The sequence below is a fragment of the Mycteria americana genome, chromosome 17, assembly GCF_035582795.1.
Source record: "Mycteria americana isolate JAX WOST 10 ecotype Jacksonville Zoo and Gardens chromosome 17, USCA_MyAme_1.0, whole genome shotgun sequence".
Classification (NCBI taxonomy): domain Eukaryota; kingdom Metazoa; phylum Chordata; class Aves; order Ciconiiformes; family Ciconiidae; genus Mycteria; species Mycteria americana.
The window spans coordinates 11048701-11063818 of NC_134381.1; the positions used below are offsets into that span (position 1 = coordinate 11048701).

Sequence of the window (15118 nt, forward strand, 5' to 3'; positions counted from 1 at the left end):
TTTTCATATCTCCACCAGAACAAATGACAGTCTCTAAGACTAGACAGTGTATGGATGAAGATATATCACTGAAAATGGATGCATTACCCCCATTACCTGATAACATTGTGTCTGAAGAATTTCCCCTGCTTAATCAAAAGACAACTGATGCTTTTTCAACTCAGGACGGTAGTGTCTCAGAACAATCTTTAGTTAAAGATATTTCCGGTACAAAGGAGGGCTTATTAGACTACCAACAAGGAGAACATGAGCCACCTTTTCAGCTTTTGGCGTTTCTGCCTGTGTCAAATCCTATTTCTTCTGGTCAGGCCAGTAGAAGTCCTGACTTCACAATGAAACAATGCAAAACATACTTAGCACTGCCCAAAGCTGAGGAGGACAGTGATGATCCATTATTATCGTTTGAAATTGGGGCCAGAGTGTTAGTAAAGCAGACCCACCCTGGAACCCTAAAGTTCAAAGGACGCATTTGTTTTGATAGTGGCCACTGGGCTGGTGTTGCACTTGACAAAGCTGAAGGTGATAATGCTGGAACTTACAAAGGGGTGAAGTATTTGGAGTGTGCTCAGCACTGTGGTATCTTTATCAGACCTGATGAGATTTCACACCTGTTAGGGGCTAAAGAAAATGGTTCCAGTTACACTGGGGATGAAGACTCTGACTCCTGTGATGATGAATCCTTCAAAGGAAACTGCAAGTATTCTGAAGATGATGAGCAGAGAGCAGGGTTTACAGAGGAGAAAGAAGAAGACACAAAAAGTGCAGGAGGATCAGAAGTGAAAGAAAACCAGTCTAGGTTACGCATTGCCTTGCTGTTTGGAAAAGGACAAAAGTTTCCACATTCTGACCGGTGTAACTGTAATGAATTCTTCTGTCACAATAACTTCATGTGCTTGGGATCAGATAAAGAAAAAACAGAACTGACACAAATAAAACAAAGGATCCTTGCAGATGTGCTTCCAATGACAAGTAAGGCTGGTAACACAGATGAGGTAAACACAAGCAAAAATATTTGTTGCTTGGTAGAAGATCAGAAAAGAAAAAAACTTGCTGATGATATTGCAAGTGAACTTGGTAAAAAACTTCTGTTTGACACTTTAATTGCATTTTCTGAAACAGCTCAACACAAATATAAAAGTGCCTTTGAAAAAGACATGATGAATTATGGCGAAGGCCTAAGACAAGAAGACAATCAGAAACCGTTTCTCTTCAAAGAAAATTCAGTTGCTATCTTATCTGAACAGTCAGCAAAGGTTTCTGATGTTTTACGGTGTGATTTTGATATGTTTAGCATTCATGGCTGTCACACAGTAGCAAAAAGAATTGTAACTAAATTTGTAGATGATGCAGTTAAAGAATATAAGAAGATTAAAAGAAAGCATGGATCAAAAGCAGACATGATATTTCATTCATCTTCAGAGACTTCTCCAGCCACCTCACCAGTAAGTACAGTAAGAAAGCTTTTGTCTAAAGTGTTGGACCTGAAATTGGGTCTACACAGGCAAGCATTTGTGTTGCCCAGTTGTTTTTATGATCCATAAAAATCACATCATGTCAACATTTGGAAACCAGATTGCTTGCTTAATCTGGCCCATTAGTCATTTAAGGAATTATCCTGCAGCCAGTGGGTAAGCATGTGTATGGGGGGACAAGGATGAGCCGAGCATGGGGATAATGACCACAGCTAGTCCAAACAAAGCAAATGGAACTCTTTTTGTTGGGATTTGTCAGTTAGTCAAAACTGATAAATCTGCACAAACTTCAGTTTTTATTAATTTTGGAGCAAACCTGGACACCTGTCAGCTCATCTACCTGACTCTTTTGCAGCTCCTGGCTGTGAGACCTTCAGCTTTCTAATTCTGTATTGGCTCTGCAGGCAGCTTCTAGCAAAGTCAAGACTCTGAGCTGCCAGACTCTCACTTTTCGTTCAGCCCCTTGGGAGACTGGAACCCCAAATGAAATGGAAGCTTTTGATGCCTGCTGCTTCCAACCCACAGTGTCTAATTTTTACTTCTTAAATGGTCCTTCAGGAAGTACTACCATAGAAAGCTTTAAAAAAAAAAAAAAAAAATTGCTTTGGGGGGGGTGGGGAGAGTAGTCCCAATTTAGAAGAAAAATGTTTCAAAATGTCAAAAATTTTCATAGAACTCCAAATTTGGATTTCTTTCTAATTATGAATTTTGCCAAATACAGTTAAAATAAATTGGTTTTTTTTTTTAATGACATATCAGTAAGCCTTTCTTTGAGCCCATGAGTCAGAAGATGGTTTTAAGTGTAACCTTAATCAGTTGCTAATAACCTCAATACCTCTAAAAATTGTGGAAAAATATGGAGTATGTCACCTGGCTTTTCTTTTTCTCTCTACTAAAGTTCCTTATAAAAATCCTTGATGCTGGTGTTTTTGGAAGCTCTGAAGATTTTGATCAGCCTAATTCTGACCAACATATGCTGGTGAGACAAACACAAAAGCAATACTTGTACAAATTAGATCAGTGGCACTCAGCTCCTTGGAAGAAAACTGTGGAAGTTCCTCTTGTGGTACCGCATTACAGTTCATATGTTAAGAAATTGTCTGCAAATGCTGTAGAAGAATTATGGACCCCAGAAAACATATGTTCAAATTTCAGGCGAATCAGTGTGCTAAAGCACTTTGAATGCAATGATCTCCCAGGGAACAATTTGGAAACAGAAAGCAAGAGGATGTATAATCAGGTATTTGTAAAGCACTAACTGTTATTAAACTTTTCTGGTGTTCTGCAGACTGACTCATATTAGCTAGTACTTAATATTATTCTAGCTGCTAACACTAAATATAGCTAAAGGAACACTGAAGGAGGTATTGCAAAATACTGCTTCTGGTAATCTACTGCAAAATAATTCTACTAGAATAGATGTCCTGGCTGTGATAGAAGCCTTTTGGTAGAGCTCTTCAGTCATAAGACTCTGGACACCTAGCCCGGTGTCTGTTTTGGGTCAAAAGCCAAGCTTCTTGGAAAGCTGCAGACTAAAGAGTTCCAAGTCTCCTGCCTTGGATGTCCTGCTGAGTTTGGACAGATCTTCGTGTTCCTCAGCCTCCTGAAACTACTGAGTTTTGTGGACATCTGTCTACACAAGGAGATTATAAAGGGTGCCATCAGGGCCTCTTGTATAAGCCATCCATCCTTAGCGAGCCTTCACACATTACTGTCCAATAGCTTCTGCTGTACAGGTTTACATGCTCTTTAGGTAACGGTCATCATGACGTCAGCTATAGGAACATCAGCAATGCAGGCGATGTTAGGAAATTTTGTACCGAGATGCAAACCTCTACTGTCACCAGCATAACATCCTTCAGAAGCACTGAGAAAACTTTTGAAAGGGCATCAGTGCGAGATTCAGTTTATGTTGGTACTGTGGTTTTGTTGTTACAGGTTATATTTGATTTGACCCGTGAGTTGCTATGTGCAGAATATCAAGTAACTGCAAATCCAAATACATTTCCATGGATGAAAGAAAACTTGGGATCTCTCTGTTCCAGGCATCTTTGCAGAAGAACAGATGTCAGTGAGGTCAAGGTACATTCTGCAAATGTAAAGTGCACAATAACAAGAGTTAGTGAAAAGAGCAGATATTGCAATGGCAAAAAGACAAAAATGTGACATTTGGGAGGATTATGGCAGTGTAACTGAGGTGATTAGAGAAGAAAACAGCATTGCTCTGAAATGCTTGAATAAATATAGACTGAGCTAATTAGTCTAAATAGTCCAAGTGTACAGAGTTCTGTAGACGAATGGGAACTGGGCTTCTAAATCTCCCTGGTTATGACTATCTTGGGTGTAACCTCTAAAGTAATCTTATGTTTAAAATGTGTTGGGTGGCCAGTATTGATCAGCTGCTTCTAGATCAGTTCCCTAAACTTTGGGATGTTTCTAGATGTAAAGCTGGATCTTCACACTGGTACCTGCCACTCATTTGCAACCTTCACAGTGACAGAATTCCTATGAGAAGAATTCTTTTCAGCCTTTTTTATTTTGTAGACGTTTGTTCAGGGTGAAATTATTAAAATAATGAACCTGGAAAAGAATGACTTAGAAATGAAAAGAAAATTCCTTAATATGACCAAGTATGGAAACTGTAAGAGAGACAGAGTGGACCTTATTCTGGTAAGCAGACTTCCAAATGGAGACTTGTTTACTTTCTCTAGGTTTAAGCTAGAAATTCTCATGCTTTTGTGAGAATCATGTTTACTTAAAATAACTTCAGAACTTCAAATTATTGCTTTCCTTTTCAGTACACTTGCAATAATAACCCAGTATTTCCAGTTCTTGTGAGTGGTTTCAATTAAATAAATTAAATTAACAATGCATATATAAAGTTGTTGGATTAGGTACTGTGTCTTAGTACCTTTCAGAACTGACCCTGCTCTTATTCTTGAAGTAAACATTCATATCCATGTTGTATTTTAGATTCAGGAGCTCCGCAAAGAAGAGTCTCAGTGGACTTACTATGATGATGATGAATTAACTGTGAAGATGAGAATGACTGAAGACATATTTGATAGCTTGATCCTTGATACAATCAGAGTTCTTAATAAGATCTATCTGAGAAAAGCCTGTGATTAGAAGTTTTCCTTAAAAGGCCCTAATGAAGGAATTTTAATCTCTGATTTTTTTAAGGCAACAAATGCACCATTTAAGAATTTTAATTCTGAACTTGTACCCAATACCAGTGTGGCCTTGGCCTAATTTATATGTTCATGTTTACAATGAAAGGATGCAAGCAGAGACTTAAGCAGATAGAAAAATAGTACACAAAATATTCTTGTGTTTTGTGCTTTGGGAACGCTCATGAAGATCAATGGCCTTCTTAGACTGATGTCACACAATCTAAAGGGTGGAAATTTTATTCTTGTCTGTTGGTTTTTTGGTCAAGATAGCACTTTATTTGCTTATGCATTTTAAGAGCACAACATGTTTTAAAATTGTATACAAGTCTATAAAAACAGGGTTCAAAACCAATTTATGTATAAATTATCTTATTCTTTGTTATGTTCAGGTTGTGAATGACAACAGTGAATCATTTTGAAAATAATGTTCAGAAAATCGTAGGTGACTGTCTTATGAACATAAATGTGCAGGTGGAATTAAATCTCCCAGAAGCTGAATTGCTGTGGACTGCTGTAGTTTGGAATAAACTCCTCTAACTGGAACAAGTCCTTATGGGTACAGCGGAATTACAAAGGTGACTGTGCACCATCTTTTTAATACACTGTGGAACTGGTGAAAAGTAGCCTGGAGATGGCTTCAGAGATGTGGCGTATGGAATGAACTTGCCCTGGCAGGATCTAGAGCCAGGCATTCAGTTTTAATGTCTATAACTTTATGTAAACGAGACAAATACCGATGTAATGCACTTTAAATGGGATACTTTTCTATCAGTAACTCCAACTTCTGAAAATAAAATTTTCAGTTATTTATCATGCAATTCACGTGAGCCCTTTGAATTTTTACAACATCTAAACATAGTGTGCTGAGGATGTACTTTAATTGGCAAAACAGAGGAAATCAATAATCCTGGTTTTGTATTGGCAAAATTGGGAAAAAAAAAAAATCAAGATTTTTAACAAGGAAACATAAACATTCCCTGAGCATGCTAACTGTTTACTGTGTATACTGCTGTGGTCCCACCTATTTTGCATCAAGAGAAAACCAATAATAAATTTTTATTTGTTAGTTTTTTTAAATAGATACTATGCAAATATTTCTTACTGGAATTCAGAAACTGTTCATTATTGAATAACTGAATGTAAGTAGATCTGATTTATTCAAATCCCATTCATTCAGGGTGTCTTTCAAATAAAATGAAAAGCAGGACAATTAAATATAAACTGTATATAAAATTATATTTAAAATCACAATATTTACAATCTGGGTTTGGTAGGAAAAATAGAAATACATTTTATGTTTCTATTTTTAAATACTGATGGCTTAACTGTTTTCATCCTGAATTGTTTATGTTCTGAATAAACAAAATAAATCTTATGTATCTCACTTTTATTTATTTTTACTGCAATTGTAATTGATTTCAGATTATATTGTCTACACTGCTATTCTCATTAGTGAATGGGAGTGACTTTGGTGTTTTGCAGACAGCTCCTGGGGACATTAAAAAGCCCTGTCCTGCTAGTTGCCATATGAACAGAAATAAAAAGGGAACTTCTGCCTCAAGCACATTACCTGTTGATCTTATTCTGTAAACTCTTTTCATGTCCCTAGTGCTACATTTTCTTAAGTCTCTGACTTTTATCCTCCTGGATTAATTAATCTAGATAAGTTATTTGTTCTAAGATTAATGTTTTCTTGCTGTCAGTTTATAGTAGAATTTAAGTCTCTTTCTCCTGGACTTACAGACAAATTGTTGGATACAATGGCAAATCTATATATTGAAGTACTACAGCTTTTCAGTTTATTGTCACTATGGTTTTGCAGCAGCAGCAGGATCCTTGTTGTGTTTGGAATGAAAGCTACTAAAAATATCACTTTATATATGTGAATGAATAGATGAAGGACTTGTTTTATTTCAGACTGGTGCCTTATGTTACCCTATATGTTACACTTGAAGAAGATAACCATTATATTTGCAATTAGGTTTGTGAGTGAAGCCTGAACCCTTGCAAGATGTTATATACAGAAGGACATAGCTGTAAAGTAACTACTGCTGATGAGAATAGGAAGTGTCTACATAGAACATGTCAGACACATTTAATATCCCCCACCATTCTGTGTTCAAAACCTTAGATTCTGGCACCCAGATATATTGACCTGTTCAGTCAGTGGCAAGACTTCAATATCAAGATTACTCTCCTTCAAGGTCTAATATTTTGTTTGCCTTGGTTTTGATCAATATTAACCTCCTGGGTCAATAAATCTTGATACTAGCCTCAAGAGGAGTCATTATCTTTCATAGAAAATGATTATTTCTCAGTTAAACCCTACATTTAATTTTCCTGTAATCCATCTCTTTCATCTTCATACATTTAACAATTCTTCTGAATAAAATGCACTCTAAAATATCTTAGGCGCTGCAGATTTTTAAAATCCTAATTAGCAGCTGCCACAAGATTTTTCAATTCTTTGTAACCGTCTAATTTTGTTGCTTACAGTACCCAAGAAAAATAGACATAGAACACCCCTCAGCTGGGATATGGTACAAGCAACCATGTAACTTATAGCTGTGGACACAAAAGATATGTGACTGAACCACTTCAGATATTAATGGTCAAGAAAAGAAGATTAGGAAAAGAAAAGGCAAAGGTGGCAGAATCTGTTACTCGCCTCTCAGATGAGAGGGTTTTTACTGTATATAAGATTCCCACTGTATATAAGATATACTGTATATAAGATTCTGGATTACTGGCCAGAAACAATGATACACTAGATTCTCATCTCTGAATTTATGCTGGTGGGACTGAAGTAAGAATTTGGACGCATTTGTTTCTCACTTGTTCTTGGAGGATTAAAAGAAGCGTTTGTGAGTAACAGAAGTAAGAATTATCTTTTGGGGGACCTCAGTCTTTCATTATCTGAGTTTTAAACTCCCCTGAAGTCGGCCTCTGGGGACGTTTTCTCCGTTGGTTTTCTGCCTCTCTTAATGTAATGAAAATTCTTGAGCCTGTATTTACAAATGAAAGGAGACTTTCATACTGTGGCTACAGCTATAAAAGGTGCTAAAATCCATTACTAGCACACAACCAGTACAAATTTACTGTAAGGACAGAGTTTCCAACGTCCTTTTCAGAGCTCTCGGAGTCCTACGTGCAGCCTTTCAGCGCACCTTTAATTTGAGGAGAAACGGCTCTTTCCTGCCAAGTGATGCACTTTGGGATGAAACAGCAGACCCAAAGGCCATGCTGTTTTCATCTCTTCTCAGTGAGCAGCTTTGTGAAGTTGAAACTTCTGTGTCTATAGCAGATTGCCCTATAAAATCGGCCACCGAGCTATCTTTGTTGTTTTAACCTCATTAGTTTTACGTTTTTCCTGAAGAAAGTCCCCCTGATGGAATCGCGGCTCCGGCAAAGGGTTTATTTGTGGGGTGTCACCGCGGGTTGGGAACGCACTTGGGCCAAGCGGGAGGGAGCGACCCTCCCGCCTCCCTCGCCCTGCACCTCCGGGGCTGGGGGGTCAGGACATGGCGGCTGGCGGTTCGTGGGGGGCGGCTGCCAACAGGTGCGTCCCCACCCGGGGAAAGGCCGCCTCGCCGCCTACGGCCGGTGTGGCGTGGGGGGCCGCGCTCTCTTTGGAGGGGGGACCCCCGCTTCCCTCAGAAGGAAACAGGGGCCAGGCCTCCCCTCGGGCCGCCAAAGCTCGGGGACGCCGAGGCGGGACGGAACGGAGCGGGGACGGGTCACAGGGCGGCCCGGCCCTCCAGGCGCTAGGCCGCGTCGCCAGGGCCGGCGCGTTGCTATGGCGCGGCCCCGCCCCGCCCCGCCCCTCGCCGCGCACCGCCTGCGTCCCAACATGGCGGCGGGCGGCGGCGGCGGGCTGCTGGCGCTGCTGGTCCTGCTGCTGGCGGCGGCGGCGGCGCGGCTGTACCGGGCGGGGGAGGACCCGCTGACCGTGCTGGCGGCCGGCTCGGTGCGGCGGGCGCTGCTCAACTCCTCTGCCGCCTGGGTGGTGCAGTTCTACAGCTCGTCCTGCGGCCACTGCATCGCCTTCGCCCCCACCTGGCGGGCCCTGGCGGGGGACGTCAAAGGTGAGGCGCCGCCGCCGCCCCCTCCGCGGCGGGCTCTGACCGGCACCCGGGGGAGCGGTCACCGCCGCCGCCCGGCGCTCCACAGCTCCGCCCGGCGTGAGGCCAGGCTGCGGCGGGCCTGAGCCGCTGCTGGCCCGCAGCCCTCCGTCCCCGCGGCCTCCCTCGGGTCCCCGGGCCGCGGCCGTCAGTCCCCGGTGCCGGTGCTGGGACCGGGGCCGCGGCACCCGTGTGGGCCGCAGCGGTGCCTCGTCGTTCCTCGGCGCACGTGGTCACCCGTGGGGCGCTCGGCTGCAGCGAGGCCTGGGCACGCGTGCGTGGCAGCGGGGCCTCGGCTCCCTCTGTCACCCGTGGCCCTCGGTGGTGCCTTGCCACGCGTGGCCGTGCTGCGCGTGAGCCGCGGTGCCTCGGCGCGTGAGCCGCGGTGCCTCGGCGCGTGAGCGTCGTCCCGCTTCTCTGGTGGCGGGCACGGCCCTTGCCGCGCTGCCAGAATGGCACACAGGACAAAGCGAGGCGTGGATGATAGTAGCAAGTCTCCAAATTAAAGGTTTCATAGGAGTCCAGGGATAAAACATCACCACCTCACACGTACGCAGCGCCCCAGCTGCGGATTTACACGCAAGCGTCTCCGTGTGCGTTGCAGCGTGCAGGTGGATGTGCTGAGGCACAGGAGTTATGTTTAGACTAAACTCTTTGAGGCAAGATCTTTATCTTCTAAATGTTTTGTAAAGAGACTAGCCTATTTTAGAGGGTAAATGAAAAATGAATATTGTGCTACTGGAGAGGCCATGCATCTCCAGTTTGATTTGAGTTTTATCTCGCAAATTCAATATAGCGTGAATGGACTAGAAGGGGGAAAAGGACCGCCAGGAAGTAATACAAAAATCAAGCTAAGTGCGAGTCAGATTTTCAGATTTATCAAATAGTGACTTAAAAAGAAATGGTGGCCTCCACGGTGTCTCCTGAGGGAGACCTGCCTTACTGTGTCTTAGTCTGCTCAATTTTTTGGCAGGTGCTGAAGTGTTTTACTCTATTTGTAGATCTAAGGTAAGGAAACAAACAGGCCCCTCAGGTATCGGTTAAATTCACTACCTCTGGTGGGGAGAAGACCTGAGATCGAATTTGTAGGAAATGTTATGCTTAATATAGTGGTGTTAAAGGCTTTTAAACTACTCTTAATTTAGCATTTGGCCCAAGAGACGTTTCCAGGATGGAGCCAGCAGTTCTAATGCAGTCATATGGTTTCAGTTTGAGAGGGAGTGAAGAGCTCTGGCTTTTCTCTGGCAGCCTTGTATGTGAAAAGTGTCACCGATTACCATGAAATTTAGGTGCAGTAGTAGGTATATGTGGTTTTAGATATACGGAAGTGGAGGCCTACCCAAAAATAGATCCTGACGAACTCGTTACACGCTGAGGATTGCTGACTGATGAGCAGGAACTCAAAAATGGAGAAACAGAGCAGTAATGGTTTCAGAGCATTTCAAATGCTCCTTACTTGCATGGGGTTTTTGTTTATAAAAGCAGTAGCTTTTTTCTGTTTTCTCTGCATAAGTTTGTGTAACATTTTCACCTTCTGATGTGACTTGCTTGTGGCCAAAATAGTATTAGATTTTCTTCTTTTTTGAAGAAAAGTAAGAACAAGGAGGTGTTTGAACACTGCAGTGAAGATCATGAAGAGCCTGAACTGACCAGAGCTTTTGCCAAAATAAGACAGGGACATGTTTATGTATTACTACAGCAGCATGATACCTCTGTAGGCAATATTTTTTGTAACTTATAATGACTTCTTCAAATATATATTTTCTTTCTCATCTGCAGTCGTGATAACTGCAAATGATGTTATGCACATGTATTACTATAACCAGTTAAAGGCCTATCTACTCTTTAAGCCATTGAGTTTTTATGAAGACTTTCATTTAAAAAGTGGATTTTTATGTTTGTGGACATTGGCACTATCAGCAAATGCAATTGGCTTCTGGTGTTATTTGTCAGCAAAATGTTTCCATTTTAAAGTTGGAATGAATGGATTTTAGTAGGAGACTGAGAACAGTCATGCTTTTCGTTCGTAGCTTCATCCAAAAGAGAAAGCCCAAAAACGTTTCGCCCACTTAGGCTGTCTCAACAGTTATTTTTCAAAAATATTTACTCATCTGCTAGGATATTACAGCTATCTTCGAGGATGCGGACTCATCTACTTTAGAGAACTCCTAGATCACTGTGGTGGTATTTGCTAGTTTGGTATAGTCCAGTTAAATTGGTGCAGCTACTTTGTCCATAAAAGGCCTGTGCTGATATACTTAATTTTTATTTCATTTCTCATTTGTTAAATCTTGGCAATACTATCATTGCAAACTTCATAGCAGAACATAATCCTCCTGAAAAATAGGAGCGGTGCTTGCTTTTGTGTAATCTTCGTTTTGAGTTTGATACTCCCTCTCCTCTCAGAACAGGCTTTAAGCTTAAGAGTCATTGCTGCTGCATTCCTAATCACACATTTAGTTTTATTACAGTAGTGTCCAAAGTGGCCGTTATAGTTAATTGTACTTTTTCTGTCTTAAAAGATGATTGAATCTATCCACCAAAATGCCTGCGGGCTGGAATTGTGTGTAGTAGTTTTCTGTGTTGAAGTAACAAACCCTTGGAAATCCTATATACGACAACCCTTGAATTATATGCAGAAGCAATCCGCTCCTCTGGATTTGGAACAACTGTTCCAAATCTAGCAATAATTATTTCCTTCTAGAAATGGTTCTTTAAACACGTTTGGTGGGGAACTGCAGAAACCTCATCATTATTCAGGAAGCAGCCGATGTGTTAAAATACGTAACTCTCAAGTAGCACGCGGGGAGAGGTTCCTTGTGATGCATCTCTTATCTCCCTGCCTGAAACTTCGTAATGGAAAATAACACACGGTACTGCATCTGCCTGCTGGAGGGAATGCATAAGGTTTATGCGAAGAAAGTATGTTCCTCGTAGTACACGATGACTGGTGTGTTGGTGTTCTGTAGCATTTCTTGAGTGAGAGGTTTGACCAACCTGCTGGATTTCCAGTTTGTCCAATACATTCATGTCATTCATTGGAACTTGTTTAGCATAAACAGAAATAGCGTTGGTTAACATATCATCACTCATCTACCCCTTTCATATAGTTTGTGAGTTAGTATTTCAAAAATGCTAATTTAAAATTCATCAGGATTTCAAAAAAACAATCCAGGCTACAGTGCCACTGTAAACTTAGACGCTCTAGGCTGTGCACTCCAGCAACTTTCGCATCCTTTAGAAAGGAAAAGCTCCTTGTTAAGCAGAAGCAAATGCTAAGCAGCACACATCCCAGCTGGTGCTCTTTAACCCACGTATTTAGCTGGAGATGGGTTTGCATTGTTGTGAGCAGGCTATTTGCATTAGGCTCATAGCACTTCTATTCATTGTATGGAGGAGGATCAAGACAGGTGGAAAAAGGAGGAGCAGTGCTGAAAGTTGAATGAGATAGATACCCAGAAGCCAAACTTTTTTTTTTTTATTTTGCATTTTATTTGTTGAAATAGACTATTGTGCCTTTTGTGCTGCTGTGAATGCGTGCCCATCTGCTCTAGCATGCTTGTAGTTACTCCTGGTGCCTGTTCAGCAGTTGGCATGTTCAGCACAACTGAAATTCTCCATCGGCTGCCCCATCCTCCTCCAAAGACAAATAAAGGTCAAGCTAAATTTCAAAAGCAGCTAGGCATACAACTGTCAATCAGATCTTGAACTTGATGAAGCTTTCATGCTCTTTGCTATAAAAGCAAGTTTAATTTTAGTGCTTTTTAAATTTTATTGATACTAGGGGATTGTGGTGTACCTTCAAATTCTGCCTGCAGCTGTTTTGATTTAGCTTAGCTTTAAAAAATAATTGTCTAAGGAGTCTCTTGGAGCAGTTCTTCCTTAAAGTGATTGCTGCAGCAGAGCATGGCTCAAAAAGATAAGTTCCTAGCAAAATGAGAAGGAAAAAAATCTATAAGTGAGTTGAAAGCCTTTATTGAAGTTATATAAGCATATTTATAGAAATACTTGAACTCTTGTGGGTATTGCTATGAAACATTTATAAAGGAAACTGAGCGATGTTCAAACTATTTAGCGCACTGGTTAAAACTCAGCTATTTTTTGAGGTATCTCTGATGTTCAGGATGTGTTGGGATTCCTCTTATTTAGGTGTATGGAAAATACTGGTGCAGCTAAGAAAAACAGGGAGGTTTTAGTTATTTTAAAAATCATAGATTGTATTACACTTGAGGATAGAAATGAATAGCAAATGAGAATCGACCAAGGGCTTGATTTTTATGCCGTTGGAATCTATTGGAGTTCTGTTGTTGATTTCCATGGGAAGCAGGGTAATCCATCAGCTGGGATCCGTGATCACTTCTGCTGAAAATTGAGAGATATCTTTGTTTTCAGACTGGGAAGCTGCAATTAGAGTTGGTGTGCTGGATTGTGGGGAAGAGGAGAACTATGAGACGTGCAAAGAATACGGTATTCATTATTACCCAACTTTTAGGGTAAGTGGCGTGATGTATTGCCGTAGGTAAATGATGCATGTTTATAGTAACTAAAACCGTAACAAACCTGCTTGTGCAGTGTTACATGTAACTAGTTGTTCTTTAGCTGGACTTTTACTTTGTGTTTGCTGAGGAAACTGCAGAGTTGATAAAAGATTAATTTGAGTTGTTCTTCCTGAATGCAGTAGCTGATGCAGTTATTTATAGCACTAATTCAGTCCTCTGTTCTAAATCTGAAAAATTCTTATTGAAAGAAGATACCAGTCTAGAAAGTACTATGTTGTTACATTTATATAACACCTAGTTTTAATATATTCTTTAGATAATAACAATTTGTATACATACTTTTCAAATTCAAATGTTCATGTTTCTTAATAGTGGTTTTAGTTTTGGTATGTGAAAGTAAAGGTAATACATTGAGACTGCGTCATGAAGTCAGCTGATTTCATGACCAATTAAAAAATTACCCTTGATTGATCCTTCACTATTTTTCTAATTCATTTCATAATTTGCTTAAACTGGCTTTTAAAAGGGATCTTGCGTTTGCCCGAAGTATTTGCCATTGTTCATTTTCAGGTCTAAGTGCAATTTTTAACTTCTCTGTCAATCTGTATAATGACATTATTAACCATAAGGATGAGCAGAATGTGATGGATGGAGAGGACTGAATAAACTGTGTTTGTTATGACAGGAGAGGGAACAGGAGATGTTTCACTGTAGAATAGAAAGAACAATTTTTTTTTTTTAATCTTTAAAGTTTTGGGTGTAAATTGGAATGCACTCTTTATTAGCTATTGAATCTTTTCTATTTTATTTTTTATAGCAGAAGGCAACCAAGCTCCTTTATATATCGTGTTTAACCACTGGAGGGAGTTGAGAAAATGTGAATAGTGTTCTAAGTATATACACAGTTGGTAGTACTGATTTGGTAATCAGTTAATTTGTGTTTGAGTTAATGTTTGCAGTAATGGATCGATACACAGTATTGAATTATGCATTATGGTATTTTTTCCTCTAAAAGTTGGCTTTATTGTATACCAGAGTTTCAACTGGTACATACGAGCTGCCCTCATATAGTTGAGAAGCAGGTTTTTGGAACTTATAGGCTAAGAGGGAAAACAGAGAGATAAAAATGTTTTGTAATTAGAGCTGCAAAAAGTAAAAACTCTTGAAAGCCATTTTTGTTTCTGAACTGAGCTTTCGTCTGATACAGTGAGTTATTTTCAAAGCAATAATACTTTTTTTTTGTCCCACATAGTACTTCAAAGCATTTACAAAGCAGTTTACTACTGGAGAAAATTACAAAGGTAAGAATATCCTACTGTAAGAAATCCCCAAAGCAGTTATCCTGTCAGCCAGGAACGTGTCACACAATAAGCAAAATCCCTTTGCCTGTCAGTTAGTTTAGACAGCTAGAGATGGGATGGACACTAAATAGCTCTTTAAGATATGATATTACAAGTACTGTATGAAAATGGAATGTCAGGCAGAATTTTAGACAGGCAAAACATTTGTTCAAGAACTTAAGGCTCACATTCCTCCTTTTTTTGAAATGTAGTTCTTAATTTTCACAAATAGCTAGATAATTTTTTAAAATTCCTTTTTTTTCTACCACACACCTCATCAGCATGAGATCCAGTTTGCTCAGTCCTGACTTTGGTGCTTTTTGGTCTGTCAGCCACTTTCCAGGCATCCTGAATCTCACTGGGAGAACCCCTATTCAGATGTTGGCTAACTGAGTACGGGCTTATCCTGTGTGTCTGAGGGGATCACAGCTTGAGGTGGTTTGTCTGAGGACAAAAGTAATGTTGTCTTTTTCAGTGGATTACCATTTAAAAGGCCAGAGGTCGGAAGAGAGA

The 15118-nt window shown here is 40.5% G+C and overlaps 2 protein-coding genes across 5 annotated transcripts in view; both read left to right on the forward strand.

Moving 5' to 3' along the window:
- Nucleotides 1-8: 8 nt before the first annotated feature.
- LOC142418241 (centrosome-associated protein 350-like) lies at nucleotides 9-5955 on the forward strand. 3 transcript variants are annotated; one of them, XM_075519801.1, is made up of 5 exons: nucleotides 9-1442; nucleotides 2371-2712; nucleotides 3411-3554; nucleotides 4017-4142; nucleotides 4446-5955. In XM_075519801.1, the coding sequence occupies exons 1-5, from the start codon at nucleotides 24-26 to the stop codon at nucleotides 4599-4601; spliced, it is 2187 nt and encodes a 728-aa protein (XP_075375916.1). In that variant the 5' UTR covers nucleotides 9-23; the 3' UTR covers nucleotides 4602-5955. The 3 variants fall into 3 exon arrangements, with proteins under 3 accessions (XP_075375916.1, XP_075375918.1, XP_075375917.1); XM_075519803.1 differs by having other exon boundaries at nucleotides 2371-2451; XM_075519802.1 differs by lacking the exon at nucleotides 4017-4142.
- Nucleotides 5956-8468: 2513 nt separating this feature from the next.
- The window catches only part of QSOX2 (quiescin sulfhydryl oxidase 2), a 28945-nt gene continuing 22295 nt past the window's right edge, over nucleotides 8469-15118 (forward strand). For both annotated transcript variants that reach the window (XM_075519540.1, XM_075519541.1), the window contains exons 1-3: nucleotides 8469-8730; nucleotides 13159-13259; nucleotides 14518-14566. In XM_075519540.1, the coding sequence (XP_075375655.1) occupies nucleotides 8496-8730; nucleotides 13159-13259; nucleotides 14518-14566 (385 nt within the window). In that variant the 5' untranslated portion in view covers nucleotides 8469-8495. The remainder of the gene's footprint in view (nucleotides 8731-13158; nucleotides 13260-14517; nucleotides 14567-15118) is intronic.

Excerpts from the sequence above, each read along its gene's own strand:
- LOC142418241 (XM_075519801.1), top strand. The coding sequence starts at position 24 with ATGACAGTCTCTAAGACTAGACAGTGTATGGATGAAGATATATCACTG. Across the intron at positions 1,443-2,370 it reads CTTCTCCAGCCACCTCACCA|TTCCTTATAAAAATCCTTGA; the intron begins GTAAGTACAGTA and ends TCTCTACTAAAG. Across the intron at positions 2,713-3,410 it reads GCAAGAGGATGTATAATCAG|GTTATATTTGATTTGACCCG; the intron begins GTATTTGTAAAG and ends TTGTTGTTACAG.